The 22,800-nt window shown below is 42.5% G+C and overlaps 1 protein-coding gene across 3 annotated transcripts in view; it reads right to left on the bottom strand.

Annotated features, from left to right (window-relative positions):
* TRIO (trio Rho guanine nucleotide exchange factor) overlaps positions 1-22,800 on the bottom strand; it is a 379,704-nt gene that overhangs the window by 189,063 nt on the left and 167,841 nt on the right. For all 3 annotated transcript variants that reach the window (XM_017893310.1, XM_017893311.1, XM_017893312.1), the window contains exon 9: positions 12,090-12,320. In XM_017893310.1, the coding sequence (XP_017748799.1) occupies positions 12,090-12,320 (231 nt within the window). The remainder of the gene's footprint in view (positions 1-12,089; positions 12,321-22,800) is intronic.

Below are 22,800 nucleotides of genomic sequence, written 5' to 3'. Positions count from 1 at the left end.
TGGTGATAGTGACGGGTAGCGGTGAGCATTCGATGACCTCTATGTCAAACATCTTAATGTCAGTGTGGCAAACGGCATCCCTGCCTATAACCAGAACTCATGGCAAGCTTCCATCTCATTTCAAGCTCCTGATGGCACAGGCTGCACATATTCCATTTTAACTAATGTATTTAGTACATTATTTTAACTAGAGTGTTGAGTGCATTATTTTAACTTCTGTATTCAGCTCGTTGTTTTACCTCACGTATTGAGCGCATTAACTAGTGTATTGAGCACACTGTTTTAACTAGCACAATGGGTGCACTGTTTTAACTAGTGCACTGAGTGTGTATTACTTTAACTCGTGTATTCAGCTCATTGTTTTAACTTGTGTATTGAGAGCATTAACTAGTGTATTGCACACATTGTTTTAACTAGCACAATGGGTGCACTGTTTTAACTAGCCCATTGAGTGTGCATTACTTTAACTTGTGTATTCAGCTCATTGTTTTAACTTGTGTATTGAGCGCATTAACTAGTGTATTGAGCACATTGTTTTAACTAGAGTATTGAGCGCATTGTTTTAACTAGTGTATTGAGCACATTGTTTTAATCAGCATATTGAGCTCATTGTTTTAATTAGTGCATTATTTTAACTAACACATTGTTTTAACGTATGGGGTGCACATTACTTTAACTCGAGTACTGAGCGCATTGTTTTAACTAGCGTACCAGGGCGCACTTTAACTCGTGGATTGAGCGCATTACTCTAACTAGTGTAGTGAGTATATTATTTTAACTCATGTATTTAGCACATTTTTTTTTCTTGGGATTAAAAGAAGAGTGCTGTAAGGTATTGCTACACTCGCCACCTGATTTCGAGGCAGACAAACAGCTGCTGAGTTGTTCGTCCCACAGTCTATTACATTATAAAACACAGGTCCGTTCCACTGCTAAAGAAATGTCTCAAGGACAACTTCTGGACCTCTCAGCCTTGAGAATGGATACATTTAATAGAATGTGCTTCTGGGCACGAGGCCAAACCATGCAAAAGAGAAGTATCAAATATTTCTAGCTTGAAAAGAATTTAGAGGTACATAAGTGACACCTCTGCTACAGTTCACTTGCCTGTAAGATCTACAGGAGGGCTAAGGAGACGCTTTAAAAACGATATAGTATATTCTGTATATTACTCAACTTATGTAAAGAGAAAAATTAAGTCACCAGTAAGCAGCAAACCTAATGATTACTGGAAAGTCCATAGAGACTTGAAATAAGGGCACAATTTCAAAAAATAAAAGATAACATTATTTAGTAGAAAGGGCTAGAGGAAGCAAAATACAGTATTTTAAAATTAACAGAAATTTTTTTCTGGCCAGGCACAGTGGCTCACACCTATAATCCCAGCACTTTGGGAGGCCAAGGTGGGCGGATCACCTGAGGTCAGGAGTTTGAGACCAGCCTGGCCAACATGGTGAAACCCTGTCTCTACTAAAAATACAAAATTAGCCGGGCGTGGTGGTGCACACCTGTAATCCCAGTTACTTGGGAGGCTGAGGCAGGAGAATCGCTTGAACGTGGGAGGGAGAGGTTGCAGTGAGCCGAGATCGTGCCATTGCACTCCAGCCTGGGCGACAAGAGCGAAACTCCGTCTCAACAACAACAACAACAACAACAAAAATTAAAAAAAGAAAGAAATCTGTTTCCAAGTATTTTAGGAAGTTTTAAGTTGGAAATAAAAGCTGCTATAAACCAACCACTTAGGATTATAATGGGCATTTTTCTTTTATCAGTGATTCCTTCGGACAGAAATATAAATACCAGGTGAAACTGTATTTCCAATAAACATGAAAATAAATCAAAGGAATATGTATAAATTCCAATAATAATTTCCACTTTATTAAAATAATTGCAGACAGCTATGAAACCCAGCTAATATTCAAAACCAAACTCCCCATGAGGCTGTTGATTCTAAGTATGGGTAGATTACTCAAGATTACCAAGTGATCCTGAGTCAATATATCTGGTCTAAGTAACATTTTAAAGACACGCTTGTGAAATCTTTCTATTTAAAACATACAAAGATAAGCAAATTACAGGCCTTTATCTATCCAGCCCAGCCAGCTGTACCTCCATCCCCTTCCCACACAGTGCTGTCATCTATTTACTCTGTGGCCTCAACTCCATTGACAATAAGGTTGGCCTGGGGCTTGCTGCTTCCCTTCCAGATGAGAAAGATAAAAGCTGATCCCTTCCCATGGCTACTCTGCACAGAAGCAGAAGAGCAAAGCTGGAGACCACCACCGCCTTCCTCTCTGTTTAGAGGGTGTACTTAGAGGCTCATTCCTCAGTACACCAGTGCCCTCTAATGGACAAAATGACAGTCCCAAGGTCATGGCTGTTCCAAAGTGGACCACCCACACTTGAAACAGCTACCGTCACTCAGCACCTAAGTCGAATGTCAGAAGGCGGAAAGCTGTTCAGAATGTTTAGCTTAACTCCCTGTTTGTAATGAAAAGGAAACCAAGGCCCTAACTGCAAGACTGAACGTGATGGTGGTATGATTATGGTCATTTGACTAGCAATCATCTCGCCATCTGAGCACCTGCGTGGAAGCAGCCCCTGACCTAAGGCTGTGCGTGTGGTGAGCCATCCATCCTCACAGTGAACCAGGGGTGGGACAACCCCTATCCTCTTACAGACGAAGACACAGGCAGGGCCCTCCATGACTTTATAAGCCCGAGTGTGTGCTAGAAGCCAGGATGCCTGCCTCAGGGCTCATCCTCCTGTCTACACTGCCTTTGCCCTGACATACAGGTGAGATGAGAAAGGAAAGAGCTCCTCCACTTTTGTTGCAGAACGGTTCCGGCTATTGGGTAAGTAACCTCTCAGGAAATGATGCTGTCACAACGCTCAGCAAAACTGAGTTAGGGTAAATCTGCAAACAGTTACCAATCCTTGATTAGATGTAACAGGAACCGGCCACAGGCAATGCTTCCCCTGAGTCCCGCTGCAGAGTTCTGGCCATCCTGTATAACCTATCTGTAAAATCATTTTCTGTAGTAGGTCCCTACTATCTAATACTCAGTATTTGTGGACTTGTAGAGTATTTACGGATTCCCATTTCTAAGTAATTACTATTTAAAAATTTGTTTAAAAATTTCTCTCTCTCTTTCTCTCTGCTATGGTTTGTTTGGCCCCACCAAGTCCCACACTGCAATATGATATCCAGTGTCAGAAGTGGGGCCTAGTGGGAGGTGTTCCAGTCATGGGGGCAGATCCCTCATCAGTGGCCTGGTGCCACCTCAACGGAGGGAGTGAGTTCTAACTCTTAGTTCCTGCAAGAGCTCATCGTTGAAAAGAGCCCACCACCTCCCTCCTCTTTCTCTTGCTTCTCTCTCTCCATGTGTTCTGCACATGCAGCTCCGGCTCCCCTTTGCGTTCCACGTTGAGTGGAAGCAGGCTGAGGCCTCCCCAGAAGCACATGCTGGTGCCATGCTTCTTGTACAGCCTGCAGAACCGTGAGCCAAATAGACCTGTTTTCTTTAGAAATGACCCAGCCTCAGGTATTCCTTTATAGCAACACAGACTAAGAAACACATACTAAACCCTCATCAAATAGGAGAGTACTTCAAAGCCTACCTCACAACAACATACAATGTGAAAACCAACGTAAATGATATTTTTCCTTTAAAATGCAGAGGTGTTTGTTGCAAATACTTCCTAGAATAGTTTTCTGTCATCGTCATGCATTGCGTCATTGTCATCAGCTCCATTTATTGAATGGCTGTTCTATACTCTGCTTGGGCGGGGGCGCAATACAGGTCCATGATCTCAACCACAGAAAGCTCTGAAATTCCAAATATTCTTTCAAAACTTGGTTCTAAAAATTCATCTGTCAATAAAACCTAACCTGAGGGTACTTATAGTCTTTACTGAGTCCTTAATAAGTGCAAGTCCTTGAATATTCAGCTATAGAAATAGCCACGCATTTGATTATGGGGGGCTGTCCAGATGCCACTAGAAGTGTTAGTATTATACACTGTGTTACTTTTCTAATCTTTGAGAAATTCCGAATTCTGAATCACAAATAAAGGCTACAAATAAAAAGAGAGCAGACTTTCATCATTATTTCTATTAAGCAAGAAACTGAGGCTCGGGTAAGTAACCTGCCCAAGAAAAGATATTCAAATGGAGGTCTTCTCAACTCCAAGCGCACTACATTCCACTTCAGTTTGTAAATACTGTCTGAAAACCTTTAAAACATTTCTAAAACTAGAGTTCCATCTCTAGAATTGCTACTTGAAAAACTACATAATACGTCTGACATAAAGCAACCAAGAACATAAGCTAGTCTGTTTTTACAGGTAATTCTGGATCCAAAGAGCACGCAGAGAAAACGGACAATCATCTGTCAACTGCAGCCACGGTGGGGAGATTACTCAGATTACCAAGTGATCCTGAGTCAATATACCGGGTCTAAGTAACATTTTAAAGACACACTTGTGAAATCTTTCCATTTAAAACATACAAAGATAAGCAAATTACAGGCCTTTATCTACCCAGTCCAGCCAAGAGACAATACATACTGAATTAGTGTGTTTTAAGTCACATTAATGAGAACCCCTTCTAAGTCACAGCTTACGCAAGCAAACATGAAAATAAGCTCCTCTGATTCTACAATCGATTTAAATAATACCTAAAACAAATGAAAAGCAAAGGTAAATCTAAAATACTCTGAATTTGTTCTTTTTTATACAAAGTCAGATTTTTTTCCAGTTGCAAAATATAGATTTACTCCCTGCCAGCCCACATTCTCTATAAAGCCAAATTACCAACCTGGTTCCATTTATTTTAGTTACTTACAGCTCAATCACTGTCTTTTATTTAAATCGCTGGGGAAACTGATAGAGAAATGAACACATTGCATTTTGAGCTTTCTTGACTATCAAATCAATGGCATTTCAGTGATATACAACAAAAGATGACTCGTTGACTAAGCAACATCATTTCAGATCGGTTAAACATAAGTAGGTGGCCATAAAAGAAGACTTTCATGTAGATAATGTTAATTTTTATAAAGGCTGGTGTTTGCAAGTGCTGTAAGGATAGTCAATATTATGCTATTAATGAAATGTACTTACAAAGTAAAAATCACAAAAGAACTGAGTTTAAATTACTGGAATTCATATACTCATCCTGTGTTAGTCTAGCTCACACTTTCTTTTCTAGTGCTCTGGTGTATTTTACTCATGAAATCACTGGTCTTATTTTTCCCTTTCCTGTGGAGGCCAAGCTCAGGAAGACCCCAGACCGCATCATTCACCCCCAGCTGTCTAATGGCCATGCAGAGGGAAAGGGAGGCCTGAGGCAGCTGAGTGGGGCTGGAGCGTGGTCACTGGAGCTCCTTTTGCCTCCTCACCTTTCCCCTTTCCATTCATTCCCTCCTCAAGGACTAAATGCCTCTCTCTCTCTCTCTCCTTAAGTGGCTGTTTTGTTTCACAGTCATGGGCAATTGCAGCTTCTAGGAAAGCCCCTTCCCTGTGACTAAAACCACCACTCGAAGATTCTTTCTTCAGTATCATGTTGATTTTACTTTTTGCTTAGCTCCACAAGGTAAGCATCCTCCTCAGACACGGAGCGGTGACACAGTAAAAACACCAAGAGGTTCTCAACGCTTCTGCCAAGCCACTCGACTTTTCTAAGGCTTGCTTTTATTACCTGGAAAATGAGGGGGCTCCAGCTCCAAATTCTCTTGTGTGTGTGACAACATTTAAAAGTGAAATGAAACAGACACAGAATTCAACACACATCCGTGGGCTTCGGCGACCAGGGGAAGAAGAGTGGCAACTTTTGAGGTCTAGCATTCACCAAGGACTGACAGTGAAGATGTTTTGGGTGAGGGGTGTGTGGGAGGGAGCCAGCCCTTTCCCCAGCCTTTGTCCTCTCACTGTTAAATCTGCAGCTCCTTCCTGGCTGGGGTTCCAGTGATGGCTGGATTCCGGTCCCCTCTACTCTGTGCTCACTACTGCAGAAGGTAATTAGGAGCTGGCTCCAGACCCACCAGGAAGATCAGCAGGCGGCCTCTACCTGCACCCAGTGGTTCCCAATCCAAAACCAAGTCTGTGCCTCTACTCAGCACTCTCTAATTCTAACAGAGAACTCAGAGAAGATGGCAATCCTGTAGCCATTCTAATCAAGAGACACAATCGAAACTGCGAGTGTGGGAGTGTAAACAGAAGCAAGTGTTAAACAGCTAGGGCTATATGATTCTGACGAGTGTAATCAGAAAACTCCCTCCTGACTCAAGTAGCAGATGACAAAGGAGTTCAGGAACTCAAACTTCACTTAAAAGCTAGGTCTAGTGTAGGCGATGCTAAACCTAGAGCTCGTGAGTCAGGCTTCCTGCAGAGCTGGCTTTTGCAGGCTGAAGGAATAGGCTGGGACCCGAGGCAAATCTGTGAAGTGACTTCTCTACAGACCTGGGATGTATGTGTTGCTTTGCCTCTTAGACATATGCCAACTTCCCTCCTCCAGCGGGAATTAAGCATAAAAGACCCTCATTTTGCATTCAAATAACCAAAATCCTCATGAGAAATCTCACACTTTCAAAATTCCCATGCACTGAAATGATCACTTCCTTCCTTGGACACCCCCAGTTCCCCAATATCAAAGATTCCATTCCTTCAGGCAGATCTCCCAGATATAAGACCAACCCTCCCCCATTTTAGAATAAATGAAGCAACTTTTAACAACAAAGAATCTTTAATTAGCAAAATTGGGGAATTTCTTAAATTCCTTCAACTACTCATTCAGTCATTCAACAAATACTGATATCTGCTCTCCCAGACACTTGGGAAACACCAGTGAATGAAACGCTGATGGCTGTCTCTGTGGTCCTCACATTCTTACTCTCCAAGACTTACTCACCCATGACTTGCAGGGGTGTTGTATTAGTCTGTTCTCATGCTGCTAATAAAGACATACCCGAGACTAGGTCATTTACAAAGGAAAGATGTTTAATGGAGTCACAGTTCAGCATGGCTAGGGAAGCCTCACAATTATGGCAGAAGGCAAAGGAGAAGCAAAGGTACGTCTTACATGGCAGCAGGCAAGAGAGCTTGTGTAGGGGAACTCCCCTTTATAAAACCACCAGATTTTGCAAGATTTATTCACTATCACGAGAACAGTATGGGAAAGACCCGCCCCCATCATTCAATTACCTCCCACTGGGTCCCTCCCATGACACGTGGGAATTATGGGAGCTACGATTCAAGATGAGATTTGGGCGGGGTCACAGCCAAACCATATCAGGCGTCCATATGGGAACCTAACCAGGTTCCTGGTCTTCAGGTTCACTCCTGCTATCCACCCTCCACTGCCTATAGCATCAAGTTAAAAGGCACAGAATAGGAGGTCCTTTGGGCTTTAAACTCAGTGAGGTGAAATGGGTAAAGTTCAACAGGCCAGCTGTGAGCATGGAGACAGGAAAGACACATACACGGCAGTGAGCACCCACAAAGCCCCAAGATGAGCTTGGTGCTGTTCAGATGTCACACACAGTCCTGGCACCATGCACGACATTCGGTGCAGGTAAGCATGAGCTCCTTCAACAGGGGCCCAAAATCCTCGTCGTGGGGGCCACGTTTTCTGTGCCTGGCCCCATGTCACCTTGCTGGCACCAGTGTCACCTCATACCTCCCCATCCACATTAGGCACCTGCTGCTCCTTGGATGGATCCTGCCTCTTCTGTCCTACTCTCGCTGGAATTCCCATTGCCCACTCCTCAACCTACCGACCTTTTACTCATCCTTCAAACAGCTCCTCAAACTCCACCTGTTCCACGAAGATGTTCCTAGTAGCCCTCAATATAATACCTGCTACTTGCCCCTCTACTGTAGGACCTTTCATTTTTCCTTGTGCGTTAGACACTTGACATTTGAGAATTCAGAAAAAGCTCTGAGGAAGACCCAAATTTGCACAAATCACTGAAATGTAGATATTCCCCATCAAAACGTATATGCTGCAAGGCAATCAGACACCACAGAAGAGGTCGCAAGTTTTATTTACCCCTCACTCATGACAGCACCTTGACAGGCAGGATTCAAATTTACGCCTTAGCAAATTATACTCCACAATAACCAAAGACATGAATGTTGCAGATAAGCCTGGCACAGTCAAATTTATTAGACTACAAAACCATCTGCTAAAAACAATCTACTCTTATCAGATTATAAATTCCTTGAGTAAAGGAACTTGGACCCTGTCGACATATTTATCCCTGAAACTTTCAGAGCATCACACATTCAATTAAGGCGTTTTAGAAAGAGAAAAAAAGAATAAAGTCTGGACAAGAAGAATTTAGAGTGGACTAGGTTTGCCTGATCAGTTTTTTAAGAATTTTATTTTAAAATGGTCCATCATGGCCCTGGAGGGTACTGCCAAGAGACACTTGCAAGGGGTGGCGCTCACACATGAAGAGCTATGGGGAAATGGGGCTCTGCAGAAGGCATCCCTGCTGAGGGGCTTCCTCTAGGGAACTCATCTGGCTTCAGGAAAGCAAACCTATGGGGCCACTCACTGCTCCTGACATGCTGGAGTAACTAAATCTCAACAATCCAAGAAGAGCCAGGCCAGCCGAATGGGTGAGGCAGAAAAACAAGTCTGATGGCATCCCCTTTGGACTACTTCTACCCATCTGAACAGGCAAAGCAAAAATAAGTTACCTTCTTAGAAAAAACTAAAGCATACCCTAAACTAGAATACAGTGTGTGGCAGTAACACAGCTATTTATTCATTCATTCATTCATTCATTCATTCATTCATTCATTCAACCAAACCTTTGCTGACAGATACTCTGATACTAAACATAAGGCAATGGAGAGATGCATATTATTTGATCATTAGGAAATGTGATAAAGAATTTCCATTTTCTTTTTAAGTGAACAATGGCAAAGGCAGCCAGCATGTGCATCTGGGAAAGTCCTCAGCAGGTCTTCCCAACTCCCCGCCCAGCTCTAAACTGGAAGCACGGTAAGTGTGCTACACACAGCAGCTTCAACCACCTCTCCTGCCATGCCCGACTACCATCCGAAATGCCTTCTACACGGAAGTTATGAATTGGCCTCTGCTTATTAAGAGGGGAAAAAATTAACCACAAAATCAAAATTAACCATGTTTTACAAACCAAAGTCCCTCTGTCATCCTCCCCCATTTGGTTCCTCAGGGCCCACTAACAGACATATTTGTTCCTTCAAATACTTTCCAACAGACAAGCATTTACTCTTCTGGGGTGGTGTGCATAAAACTGTAATCATTCCATGCCTCGCCTATTGTTCAGTAATTTGCTCTTCCTTTTTCTCAATGTATTTACAGGTGCTTTTGCATCACCCAAAGCAATCAAATGAAAACCACTGTGGTGTCTCTAATAGGTTTACTATGTTCTTATGGATTTCGGTTTACAAATTTATCTTCTGCTGGTAACGTCCTTCTAAAGTACTACTATTTTTCTTTCATTTATTCCTGACTTGCCTCTCCTACTCTACACTTAATATGGCAAAAACTTCCCTATGTGTCATTAATTCCTTGAGTTTCAGAAACACAGTTTTGGTTTTGACATCCTATTGTCACAGTATTTGCTCTGATTAATCTTATCAGCCTCACTCTTTACCTCACAAGTCAAAGCCTACAGAGCAATTTCTTGTTCACATAACAAGTCCAAACCATTCCAGATCATTCATCAACAAAAATAATTACCTTCATGAACAGTATCTATTTTCTATGGAATGCTAACAGGACCATGTATGCATTATGTGTATTGCAAAAAAACACTTTCTCCTGCTGACATCCAAGCCAACACGCTGTTTGAGAGGGGGAAGAAAGCTGGCTTAAAGAATTGGGCTCATAATTATCATAATTACCTTTCTACGTGTTTGCTGTTTTCAAACTCAAGCACATTAAGTATTTGGCGCCAAATTAGATGGCCAGATTCAGCCTATTCCCAAGGGCTTCCTTACCTTGTGCTCTTTTCTAACCTAAGCATGAGGTTAGAGAAAAAAGAGCCATGAGAAATGGGGTGTGGGGGGAAAGGAAGGGGTGTCCCTGCCGCTGCTTCCTCGGGTGAGTTAATGAGACCCCCTCCTGAGAAGTGCATCAGTCCACAGATGGGGAATTATGCTCGACCCAAAGGATACAAGGAATGTGGGGAAGCTTTCAACAGCTACATTTAAACTGCCAACATTTCATGGTTTGTAGAAGTTTTTGGACAATTCAAAAACACGATTATTCATGATTTCATTCCCACAATGTCTGTCCTCTCAATCCCTCTTCACCACTGGCTCCCTCTTCTTCTTTCCTGCACTGTATTCTTTCTCCCGCAATTATCTTCTTGGACTAAAACAACATTGTTAAGAAGCATAAATAATAACAAAATGATCATTCCTGAAGCACTTTGTATATGTAACCTTCGGAGAACTCAAAAAATAAAATTAGAATCAAAGCATGGTGCATGAAAATTTTAAATTACAGGGCCATTCGGAGTCTTTTTTTTTCTTTTTTTTTTTTTGAGATAGAGTCTTGCTCTGTCACCCAGGCTTAAGTGCAGTGGCGTGATCTTGGCTCACTGCAACCTCCGCCTCCCAGGTTCAAGTGATTCTCCTGCCTCAGTCTCCTGAGTAACTGGGATTACAAGCATGAGCCAGCATGCCAGGCTTTTTTTTTGAGACGGAGTCTCACTCTGTCACCTAGGCTAGAGTGCAATGGTGCAATCTTGGCTCACTGCAACCTCCGCCTCCTAGGTTCAAGCGATTCTCCTGCCTCAGCCTTCCAAATAGCTGGGATTATAGGCATGTGCCACCAGACCAGGCTAATTTTTGTATTTTTAGTAGAGATGGGTTTTCACAATGTTGGGCAGGCTGGTCTCGAACTCCTGACCTCAGGTGATCCACCACCCTCAGCCTCCCAAAGTGCTGGGATTACAGGCATGAGTTACCTCACCTGGCCTAATTTTTGTATTTTTAATACAGACAGGGTTTCGCCATGTTGGCCAGGTTGGTCTCAAACTCCTGGTGTCAAGTGATCTGCCCATCTCGGCCTCCCGAAGTGCTGGGATTACAGGCGTGAGCCACTGCGCCTGGCCCATTCTGTGTCTTTTGAACTTACCAGACTCACGTGAAGTGAAGAATGATGACAATGACGGTGAATGACATACAGAGAATCTCATTCTCATCGGAACACAGGGCGACTCTGCAAATTCCCAGACCATTCAGCAGAAAGCTCACTCACCTTCACATGCCACTCAGGGAGATGGACACCTGAGACAGTGAGAGTGGCTCTACTGCAGGCTTATCACGGCAGCTCCCAGCCAACTTCCTGAGGCCATGGGCTGCCCTGCATTCTCCAGCATTCCTCCTCCCCAGAGGTGACACCTCATTCATTCCCTTGTCTTTCCCTCTATTTGGGGGCAAGGACATGGCTAATATCTTATTTATCCCTAAAGCTATGTCATATTTTACTCCCATAGCTTTAATCCTTAAAACTCTTACTCTATCATAAAGAAGCAAATCAATGGGGAACTGGACTTACTCTTACTTTTGTTTCTTTAAAACAAAAGAGATGTCAACTGCTTAGAAATGAGTAGTCATAAAAGTCTACTTTTCATCAACGAGATAACTAATTATAATGCACCTACTGTGCACCAGGGACTGTACTATCTACCAAGTGGGAAGTGAAGCATGACCACCTCACTGTTTAAGTAGTTGGAAAACACACAAGTGTAAACTAAATTGTAACAATACATTGCTGGGAGCACACCAGCATTATTGCCACAAATAAATATAAACGAGAATGATCTGTTTCTAGAAGAAAACTCAGACACTTCCCAGTGTAGGCCTCACATCCTCTCCTGGGTTCGGCGCACAGGAGCTACTGGCTGACAGCAGCCTGAACACGCGTTCTTAAGCCCAGTTTTCACTTCCAGACAACAAAAAAGCTCCTCTGCTTATCTTCTAGTCATCACTCCTTAAACACAGATCTTCCCAATATGATGAGGTATTCAAACTCCACTCAATAAAAGCCATTTCCCACGCAGAAGGGCACGAAGCGAAACTGACCTGTTGAACGTCCTGCTGGAAAACACACAGCTGCAGCCTCTGATGGAGCCGGACCTTGCGGTGTTGCCAGATGTTCTCAAGCTGCCGCTGGTGGTGCAGCACCTCGTGGATGACATCCAGGACATGGTGCACGGCCTTGGAATAGTTGGCAGACGCCGTCAGGGAATCGGAGCTGCCAGGAGTCAAGGGCCGCTGGAGCTTGTCAAGGAGCGACTTCCCATCTTGGCTCACCTGCCCACAAAATACATGAGTGATTCTTCAAGATCTGAGGTCTGTGCCACAGATGCTGCCCTTGGATACGTGTGTGTACCTACAGGCACACATGTACATGTACACACATTACACACATACCCATTCACACCACAGTTTTACTCAGAGGCAGTTTTATATAGGATAAAATTTAAAACAATCCATGAGCTATCCAATGACATCACAAAGCCAAATGATGCAAAACACTAGGTGAAAATAAAAGAACATTAATTACAACAAAACACTGTAGTAGATACTACTCAATGAATAGGCATACTATTTGCCTTAAATGCCACAAATCAACTAACAGAAACTGCATTCCTGGGATATCTGCAAATTAAAATTTAAAAGTAATAATTTTATCTTGAGACATGTTAGAAAGAATACAACAGATCATCACAATGGAACAAAATTGTTCCTTAAAGCCTCAGTTAAAAAAAAAATCTAGTACTAGCACTAGATTGCTAGTACTAGGCAAAGAATATGTACTTAAACTTTCTGACATAGCTGGAGAGCAATTTAACATCACAAAAGAAAATTTAAAATGCCATTCTATTTGACTCATTAACTTTAAAAAGTAGTTTTAATTAAAATGCCATCATTTAAAAAAAGATTTCAGCGCCATATTATGGCAATTTATTCTCAAACTACAGTTAAATGAAAGCATTCGGGCTAATCAAAGAAATAAGAAAAGGTGACGGTGCAATTTAGAAAGAAAGCATTGTGTTTTTCCTATTTATGTGACTCATAAGACTTATGAGTAATTAATTATGCCAGATGTTCTTGGGGGGAAAAAAAGTGACAATCAGACAACACAAAGTGTGTGTGATGCATAAGGTAACCAGGTGTGGGAGATGCAGGTGTCTTAAGTAGGGCCTCTTCACATGATCCTTCTGCTTAGATACTTCTGAATCTAAAAACCTCCTTGGGTTTCTAGTAAGAAGAGAAGCAGGCCGGGTGCAGTGGCTCACACCTGTAATCCCAGCACTTTGGGAGGCCGAGGCGGGCGGATCATGAGGTCAAGTGATCGAGACCATCCTGGCCAATATGGTGAAACTCCTTCTCTACTAAAAATACAAAAATTAGCTGGGCATGGTGGTGGGCACCTGTAGTCCCAGCTACTCATGAGGCTGAGGCAGGAGAATGACTTGACTCCGGGAGGTGGAAGTTGCAGTGAGCCGAGATCGTGCCACTGCACTCCAGCCTGGGCAACACAGTGAGACTCCATCTCCAAAAAAAAGAAGAGGAGCAAGTTTAGGGGCACTTTTAACAGACATAAGCCCAGTTTAGAAGAAGCCCTTAGAATAAAAAAGAGCACACAGGAAATGGGTAAATGGGAAAAGCTAAAACTGAGAGCCTTTACAACCAAAACCTGGTGGCAAATGACCCTGCAGAATTTCCTAATCACTTCCTTTAATCCTCTTCTAACTGCAGTTGTGCCAGATTGTAACACATTTACTTTTCAATACCTGAATTTGAGACGTTGGAAGTGCTGATTATTCCTTACCAGGGTTTAAAATTCACTTAATACAGCCTTACAGCAAAACTTAAGAGGAAATAAGCTCAGCTGACATAACCAAAGATAACAAGGGAAAAACTAACCACATTAACTGCTGAATTAGTGTCAGTTAAAACAAAAATGGAAAATTTAAAGAGTCTTCTAAAGCAGGGTTCTCACTTGTGCCCAGAAGTCACTGAAATTGGTGTGGACACTGTTGATGTAATGGTTTTGAAGAGAGGAGGCACCAGGATTGATTTGGGTGGTGGATTCAGAGAAGCAGGGTACTCTGAAATGAGCAGGATATTAGCACATGGTGAAGAAATGTCCTGCTTTTTGTGATTATCTAAGCAAGGCTCTTTTTAACACACAAATACACGGTTTTTCTCTCTTTGCTCAGTGTTAACATCACTGATCTTTCCACAAATCCAACACCCATGTTAATCAAAGAAAGATAGTGTTTGGTTTTCTTTGGAACTTTACAGGAGCTGTTTTCCCTTTCAAAATATCACATGACCACAATAAAACCATTCTCAATACTTGCATCACCAAGAGGCCACATGACCAGGCTACAGTTATAGTTGCTATATTCACAATGGTTTTATATACATGACCAGCATCTGAATATCTAATTTTTTCACCTACAATAGATGCACTTAGGCATTTATAGACTGAAAAACATTTTATCATAAATCACCTTTGTCTCCAACTTACATTGTAGCATGTAATTTTTATGTACACATATAAATTATACGCAAAGGTAAAGTATGTATGCATTTTATTTCAGGGTCATAAAGCAGGTGTCATAAAATTTGTGTGATATAATTAGAGTGCTGCATCTCTCAGAACTGAGAGCTACTGCTCCAAGTCATACATTTCACATTGTGTCAACCTTGAAAAGAATTCCTTACAAATGTTTCCTCTACATTTTACTCCTTGCAATACTGTCGGAAAATGTACATCAGAACATATGATTTGGTGAACTGTGCCAGAAACTGACAGCTGTTCCCCAAAATCCACTTGCCCCTCCCGGATAGCCAAACCCCTACAGTCAGAAACAGCAGCACTCCAGCTATAATGCCACATTTCCCAGCCTTGCTTACATATATGAGTGGCCAATATACAAAAGTAAAAAATGTTGCATGGGAATTCCAGGAAAGCTGTGTAGGGCTAAGCTGGCAGGTGCGCTCATTCCCCTGTCCGTTCCTCCTCCTTGCTGCCAAGAACTTGAATGAGATGGCTGGAGCTTCAGCAGTTACTGATGACTCTGAGGCAATCTTAACAACAGTAGCCTACCTGTTAAAAAAGGCAACACAGGACGACAGAAGGATCCAGAGATCCTCTTACTAATAGAGCTACCACACTAGTCCTGGAACGACAGCCTTTGGATTTCTTTTACACGGGGAGAAAGCCAATTTCTATCTTAAGCCATTGTTTTGCAACTTAAACCACCAAATGCAAAAGGACAAGATGAGTTCCCAGCCCTCACCAAGTTTCCAAAACGCATCCCTGTGACACCATTAATATTCTTCAACTGAGAATGGAGTACTCTGGGCAACAATATTCCATGGAATCTTTCTTTCCTCAAGTGTCTCTGCAGCTGATTAACATATCTCCAGGCCAGAGATCGTGACAGGATTTCGAAGGACATACTTGCCCATGGCGGTGGAGGGCAGTGGAAAATGTCTATACACAAATATCTTAACATACAACAACTCATCAGGCAAAGCTCCACCTTCTGAGAACTCATAAGCGGGGATGAAAGTGTCTGTTGGTCCCACCACTGGTACTGTCATTTGTTGGTAGTGACAGTGGCAGTAAAGACCCTGGGCGAGAAAACACCTCTTGTACCCACTAAAACCAGACAGCATGGAACTCCATGTTTTAAAAAATAGCATTTCTCCAATAAACCTTTCCAAATATGATTCTATATTATTTCAGTACAGGTTTTGTAGACTTGGCAATTAAAGTACTATTTAAGCACATAAAGGATGGCATATACAGTTTCGCTTTTGGCAAAATGTCTTAGTCTTTGTAATTACAGTAATATGTGAAAAATATGCTACTATTTTATGAAGACTGCTGTTCTTTTGTACAGAGATAATAATTTTTAAATGGTACAGAATGACCAGGAGAAAATTAATGAAAGAACAGACTGCATAGAGCAGACAAAAAATTCACATAAAATGTAAGTGCTAAAACAAGTAACGTAAGTTTATGGCATGTGGGGTAGTTCTACAGTTTCTTAACTACAGAACCAGGCGAGTGAATTTACTTCAGTTATACATTTTGTTTAAAACTCTGTTTTTAGCTTCCAGGCACTAAAACTCTGAGCCACAAAGAGACAACAGCTGCAAAAAGAAATCAACCTCATCAAATAGCAGGACTTTCCTATAATAATTTTTTAACCAATCAGATCAGCTCATTTTCAGTCGGCTCTTTGTTTTCTCGGAATACACAGCTGGGGAACTTGAAGGGCAATCAAAGTTACATGTTACAAAGATCAACATTTTATAAAGAGAGAAACTAAAATGCTCTGATATCCAAATGAGTTCAGAAAAATGCAAGTACTAACTAAAACAGAAAAAGTAATTAAAGTTTAAAATTTTACCATATCAAAGCTATGTTTGTTTCTAATATTTAAAAAGAAGTGTAACTGTGTATAAACAATGGCCTGGTTCTTGAATATTTACTGTTCATCAGACTGCACATAGACTTGTAACTTGGATTTCTGCATGTCACCCTTAAAAAGAGCCACAAAACTTCAGAGATTTGCCTATTCTTGCTTCTGGTACTGAGATCTCTACATTTCCTGTAAAATCAGATGAGGGCTGAGTGTTTCCGGCAGGAATGTTCTTCACCTGCACAAGGGATGAACGTGGCTCTGACCTAAGGAAAGACAGCAGCATCTAGACATTCTTGCTTACCACTGCAAAAGCAACAACTGCCCAAAGACCAAATGAAGAAGAGTGACAGGCATATCAATTAAGTCCAAACGCAGTGTTTTAGATCTAAAACGTGCTAGAAAATGGCATTCCCAAGATACAACAAAAATAGGCAAAATACACCAAGACATTTAGCCTGTAATAAAGAAAAAGTGTTCCTTCAAAACTTTTATGAAATGAATTGCACTATTTCTGCTGACTCAAAGCCAACACTGTTTTAATTCTTTTTCAGTCTTAGCTCACCACGGCCTGCAGAGCACAGACCTCCACAGGAAGCCTGGGAATGATTTCACTCTCCTCTCCAACTCTTGCTGAACTTATTCTCATATCAAGGTTCTAATAAAGCAGAAAAGAATGAAAAGGGGTCAGCAGGTGACTACCCAGCTTATTCTGCAGCAATAGTTGACACTCCTCGGCCAAATAGTTGAACTCTTCTGAGTAAGGAGGTTCCAATCTGTCTTCAGATGGCTACATAAGATGCTCCTACCAACAGTGCAGGTCAATTACCTCCTGAAAGGGCATGTGTTCCCAACGACAGATACTTTCCCATGCTTCAGGGAGAACAAAGAGAAAGCTGGTTCCTTTTCCAGGCAAAGTTCTTACAGGATGGACCTTCAAACGCTGATTTCTATTTCTTTCAGCTATTCAGTTTCTTATTCAAAACCAGATCACTTTACCTTGGTCTGACTCTCTGACACCTGTAAACCTGGGATTATCGGAAAGGAAAAACCAAAATAAGACCACAACAGGAAACGGCTGGAGCAGCCCAGTTGGCGTGAGTCAGGTACATGTGCCTCACATGCATGTTCCACAGACTACACCTGGGCTCTACTTTCGTTGCTTTTATATCTCAAGTGCTTGCAAGGCCTCAAGCTGAGTTTGGGGTGAGAAGAAGATAGCTGTTGTATGGGCTGTTGGCTCTGATACTATGGCAGATGCTGACTACAGCACTGCGTGTCACTACAGCAACACTGCGATCTTTAATGAGGCTTTATACAACTGTGACAGAAGTGATGGCTGGGCGCGGTGGCTCATGCCTGTAATCTCAGTACTTTGGGAGGCCGAGGTGGGCAGATCACTTGAAGTCAGGAGTTCAAGACCAGCCTGGCCAACATGGTGAAACCCTGTCTCTACTAAAAATACAAAAATTAGCCAGGCCTTGTGGCACATGCCTGTAATCCCAGCTGCTCGGGAGGCTGAGGCACAGGAATCGCTTAAACCCAGGAGGCAGAGGTTGCAGTGAGCTGAAATCGCACCACTGCATTCCAGCCTGGGCAACAGAGCAAGACTCCACTCCACAAAAAAAGAAGTGGCTCTACTGCAAGGGAACTGAGCTTCCACACATATCACAGAGAGTTGGTTTTTTTGTTTTAAGGAGTTTCCTATCCAGGTGACTCATTTTACTGTGTGTTTTTGTCTTTGCTAATAACCCCAACCCTGCCATCAACCATTGACACAGTGCCTTTAAAGAGGAGCTCAACCAGCTTTGCACGCAGCAAATCATTCATTCCCATGAGGCCTTGCTGAGGCACACAATGAGTTGGCACATTTGTTAAACTGAGAAATGGAAGCAGAAACTAAGCCCTGAAGTCACACGAGATCAAGCAAGCCAACGCTCCATGGCACTTTGCCTTGCTTGTGCTCCGTGGCTGCAGCAGTGGCCCTTTGGTGGATGCGTGGCTGTTTATTATGCAGTCTCACCTTGCAATCCAAACACTTAGCATTGAGGCTCGCGAGGCAACACAGGCACACTGAGATGAAAATCATTTTTATAAATTTAGCTTGTTGAAAAACTAGTAGCTGAGTTGGCTTACTTAAAATGTTAAAAATGACTACAACTTATCTCCAACGTTTACACTGCTTCACTCTCTTGTGATCAACTGTAGCCAACAAGATTAGCTCAGACCTGGCAAGCTGAAGCAAGTGAGTGTTCAGAAGGCCCAGGTGCGTCCCTGTTGCTAAAGCACAAACAGGGGTGACACGGGCAGGTCTAATTAAAGCAAAGCAGAGCAGGTGCTTGCGTCTTGGAAAAAAAATGCTGGGAAGCTTTCCCAAAGCAAATTTATATGATCAGAGACTAGAAACTATAAACACTGTTCGAAGAAAAAGATTGTAGAGAAAATGAAGGGAGGAGAAGAAAGGGAATAAGAGAAGAGAGAGGCAAGGAAAAGGAAATAAGAAAAGCAAAGCAAGCCCTGCTTAACAGTACTCCTACCCCCACATGACCCGGCATCCAGCTCGATGTCTAGCACTTAGCAGGTGCTCCGTATCTGTGAGATGGACGCCTCCTCAGCAGACCCCCAGCTCTTCAGAGCAAGCTCAGGAGTGCTGCTCAGCATGTGATCTGTGTACCATCAGCATCAGTCGCTGCAGCACTAGAGAAGGCCTCTGAAAATGGAGATTCACTATCTCTGGGGTAGAGTACTGCTGCATTTTAAACCAAGACACTCAAGTCTGCAAACTACTGATTTAGGAACATAAAATAAAAATCACTTAAAAAACAAAAGCAGTCCTTCCCTTCCCATCTTCTTGACACCTTCCCTCTTGGCATGAAGAAACTGAGGAAGTGAGGGGTGGAGGTGCCAACAGAGGTGTCACTGTGCCAGGTTAAGTGAGTGGGTGGTAGGGGTTGGAGGTGGAGAACCCAGACAGAATGGTTGGGAAATGGAGCAAATTAAGGACATCAAGGACAATAGAAGCCAGGTTTCTTGCTGCCTGAGAACAGTAATAAACTCAGAAAGGGAAAGGATGGAAAGAACCCTGAGGTATTGGATTCGAAATGTGCAAACATATATTTTTAATACAGACAGATACATCAGTAATTTTATATAGACGTGTATGTGCATGCGTGGATGGGTGGGTAAGTGGTTAGATAGATAGATAAATGAATGAGTGGTTGGGTAACTGGGTGGTTGGATGGATGGTTGGGTGATGGGGTGGACAGACGGACAGTTGGGTGACTGGGTGTATGGACAGGTGGTTGGGTGATTGGGTAGATGGACAGATGGACTAGACAGATGTGGATGGGTGGCTGGGTGACTGGGTGAACGGATGGGCAATTGAGTGATACGGCAGATGGATGGATATGGGTAGATTGATGAATGTAGGTGGCTGGGTGGATGGATGGATGGAGGGATGGATGGATGGATGGATGGATGGATGGATGGATGGATGGATGGATGGATGGGTGGGTGGATGGATGGGTGGATGGGTGGTTGGATAGATGAACGGATGGGTAATTGGATGGATGGATGGATGGATGGATGGATGGATGGGTGGTTGGGTGATCAGGAGGATGGATGATGGATGGATGACGAATGGGTAGTTGGGTGGATGGTTGGGTGATTGGCTGGATGAATGCATGCACTAATGAATGAATGATTGGATAAATGGACAGATGAATGGGTGGCTGGGTGATTAGGTGGATGGATGGATAAATGGATGGGGGTTTGGGAGGGTGGATGGATGGGATGGATGGTGGTTAGGTAATGGTTAGGATGGGAGAATGATGGTATGGATAATGAGTGAATGTTTGGATGGAAAGAATGGATGGGTGACTGATGGATGGATGATGGATGGAGATGGATGGACAGTAAGAATGGGTGGTTGGGTGTGTGGATGGATGGATGGATGGAAGGATAAATATAGGTAGATGAATGGATGGGTAGCTGGGTGATTGGGTAGATGGATGAGTGGTTGGGTGGATGAACAATGGGTGGTTAGGTGGATAGATGGATGCACAGATAGATGGATGGATGGGTGAATGGATGGCATTCATGTTTCCTAACGCTGTCTGCTAAGAGGGCCCAGAAGTAGTGACACCTCACAAACAAACAAAACTCTGAGAACCCAGGTCTTTAAAATTCTAAAGACCATACAATACTATAAGGAACCACCCCACTTAGTGAGACAAGTGATCCCAGGGTAGGCAGGGAAAGTACAAAATAGCCAGGAACAAGTGCTCAAAGGACAATAAGGATGATCAAAAAGACACAGAAAAAAGCTCCTGCTGGCCAAGTCTAAACAATTTAGGAATGAAAACAGAGTATCAAATTATAACCGACTGATATAGGAAGATTTCATAAATTCATACTGATAGAAACAAACAAGAGAGAAAGGAAATACAGCCCATTCTTATGGTAGAAAGCCACCTAATAAATACAGAAGGAATAATGGAAATAGGTGATCACCATCACAGTGGTAGCTGCTATGGGCAGAAATCCTCAGTGGAAACTATGGCTGTGAGAAGTCTGATGAGGAACAGAGACTGGTATTCTATTAGAGTAGCTGCCCACAAAATGTGCAGCAAAGACTAATTTTTTAAATGGTGACTGTGCATTGGAGAAACCCTGCAGACACCAATCTGACCAAGTGGCCAAGATGAACACTACTCATAGCTGGAGAGGTCAGTATCCTGTGTCCACTGCGATGACACCCAGAGAAGGACATGCACTGCCAAAAAGGCACAGCCTGAGTCAGCCCACGAGAACTGGGGGCAACCAGAAATAAAGGGCCATCCAAAGAATGAAAGGCCTGTACTCTTTAAGTATGTCAAAGACATAAAGGCAGAGAAAGACTAAAGAATGTTCCATTTTAAAGGAGACGGATTGGTAAGACATGGCGATTAAATGTAGCGCACATTGCTGGACAGTGTCCGAGACCAGGAAAGAGAAAGGGGCATCGTTGGAATACTTGGGGAAATAGGATCAGGGTCTGTGGATAGGACGGTCACGTTGTATCAATGGTGCTTTGCTGACTGGAGAGAGAAGTAGTGGGGAGAGAGGATAAAGCAATGTGGCGAAATTCTAAAACTTGGAAAATCTGGGTGGAGGCAACGTAGGAGTTCTCTGTGCTATTCTACCACTTTCCTGTAGCCCTGAAACTATTTCAAAATGTAAATAATTTAAGAGGCAAAATAATTCATTCTGTTCTACTGAAAATCCTTTCAGTGCATCCAGTTCAAATTACTGTCTCCTTGAGTTTATAGCTCAGTTGCAAACATGTTCTTAGGCTAAAATTCCATCTAAGACCTCAGTTTGAGAGGCTGTTTACTTCCTGTCAAATTATTTTGAGATACTAGTACCAATGTAAATCAAATAAAACTACACCACAGGTAAATATAAGTTCCTGTGTCAAGATGCCCCATTTTTACAGAATGCACTGGTAACAATTAGGAGATGCTGTACTTAAAGAAAACTGCCAAGAGCAACAAGCAAACTGAAAGAGCCAGCTTGGCTGGAGGATGACCCTGGCTAGGTCAAAGTGATTCTGATTTAAGTTATGCACAAAGACTGTATTCCCAGGGCCTGCCAATCATCTTGTGAATGAAGGCTATTCAATCCCATCTTGGTCTGGCAAGGGCAAGGGCATGCAGACAGCTGGCTGCAAGCCCACCACTGCATTCAAAGAACAGCTCCAAAGCAAGAGATTCATATAAGCAGATGACTGAAGGCCTCATTACACGTGTGAGTAACAGGGTCATTTGCTTTCTGTGTTATAGGTCAAAATTAGACAATGCATAGAGATGGCACATCAGGGGAAAGAACTTGATGGTTTTTAGAAGTGACATAATCCTCATGAGCCAATGCGATTAAAAAAATTATAAATGTGTTCAATTTTCAGTTTTACTACAGAAAAGGCTCTCACTTATTTAAATAGTTTCTAACAGACTAGGCAACCAAATTAGTTAAGAAACATTTGTGCAAAACTAAGAAAAAATACAGAGTTGACTTTTTAAATTCCATAGGCAACATGAAATGCTGCTTGAAAAAAACTGAATCTTATTAGGCAAAGGTGGCTAGAGAAACAAACAAATATCAACTGCCATGGGAAAGGGAAGACCTGCCCAGATTCTGAAGCAAATATACAGTTAGGTATCACGTGGTATCAGGGACACATTTTGAGAAACGAATCATAGGCAATTTCATCCTTATGTGAACATCACAATGTGGACTTTCACAAAGCTAGACGATGCAGCCTACTGCACACCTAGGCTATCTGGAGCAGCCCACTGCTCTAG

Source organism: Rhinopithecus bieti, unplaced genomic scaffold, assembly GCF_001698545.2.
Source record: "Rhinopithecus bieti isolate Rb0 unplaced genomic scaffold, ASM169854v2 scaffold_22165, whole genome shotgun sequence".
In the NCBI taxonomy this organism is placed as follows: domain Eukaryota; kingdom Metazoa; phylum Chordata; class Mammalia; order Primates; family Cercopithecidae; genus Rhinopithecus; species Rhinopithecus bieti.
This window is presented reverse-complemented; position numbering and strand designations above follow the sequence as displayed.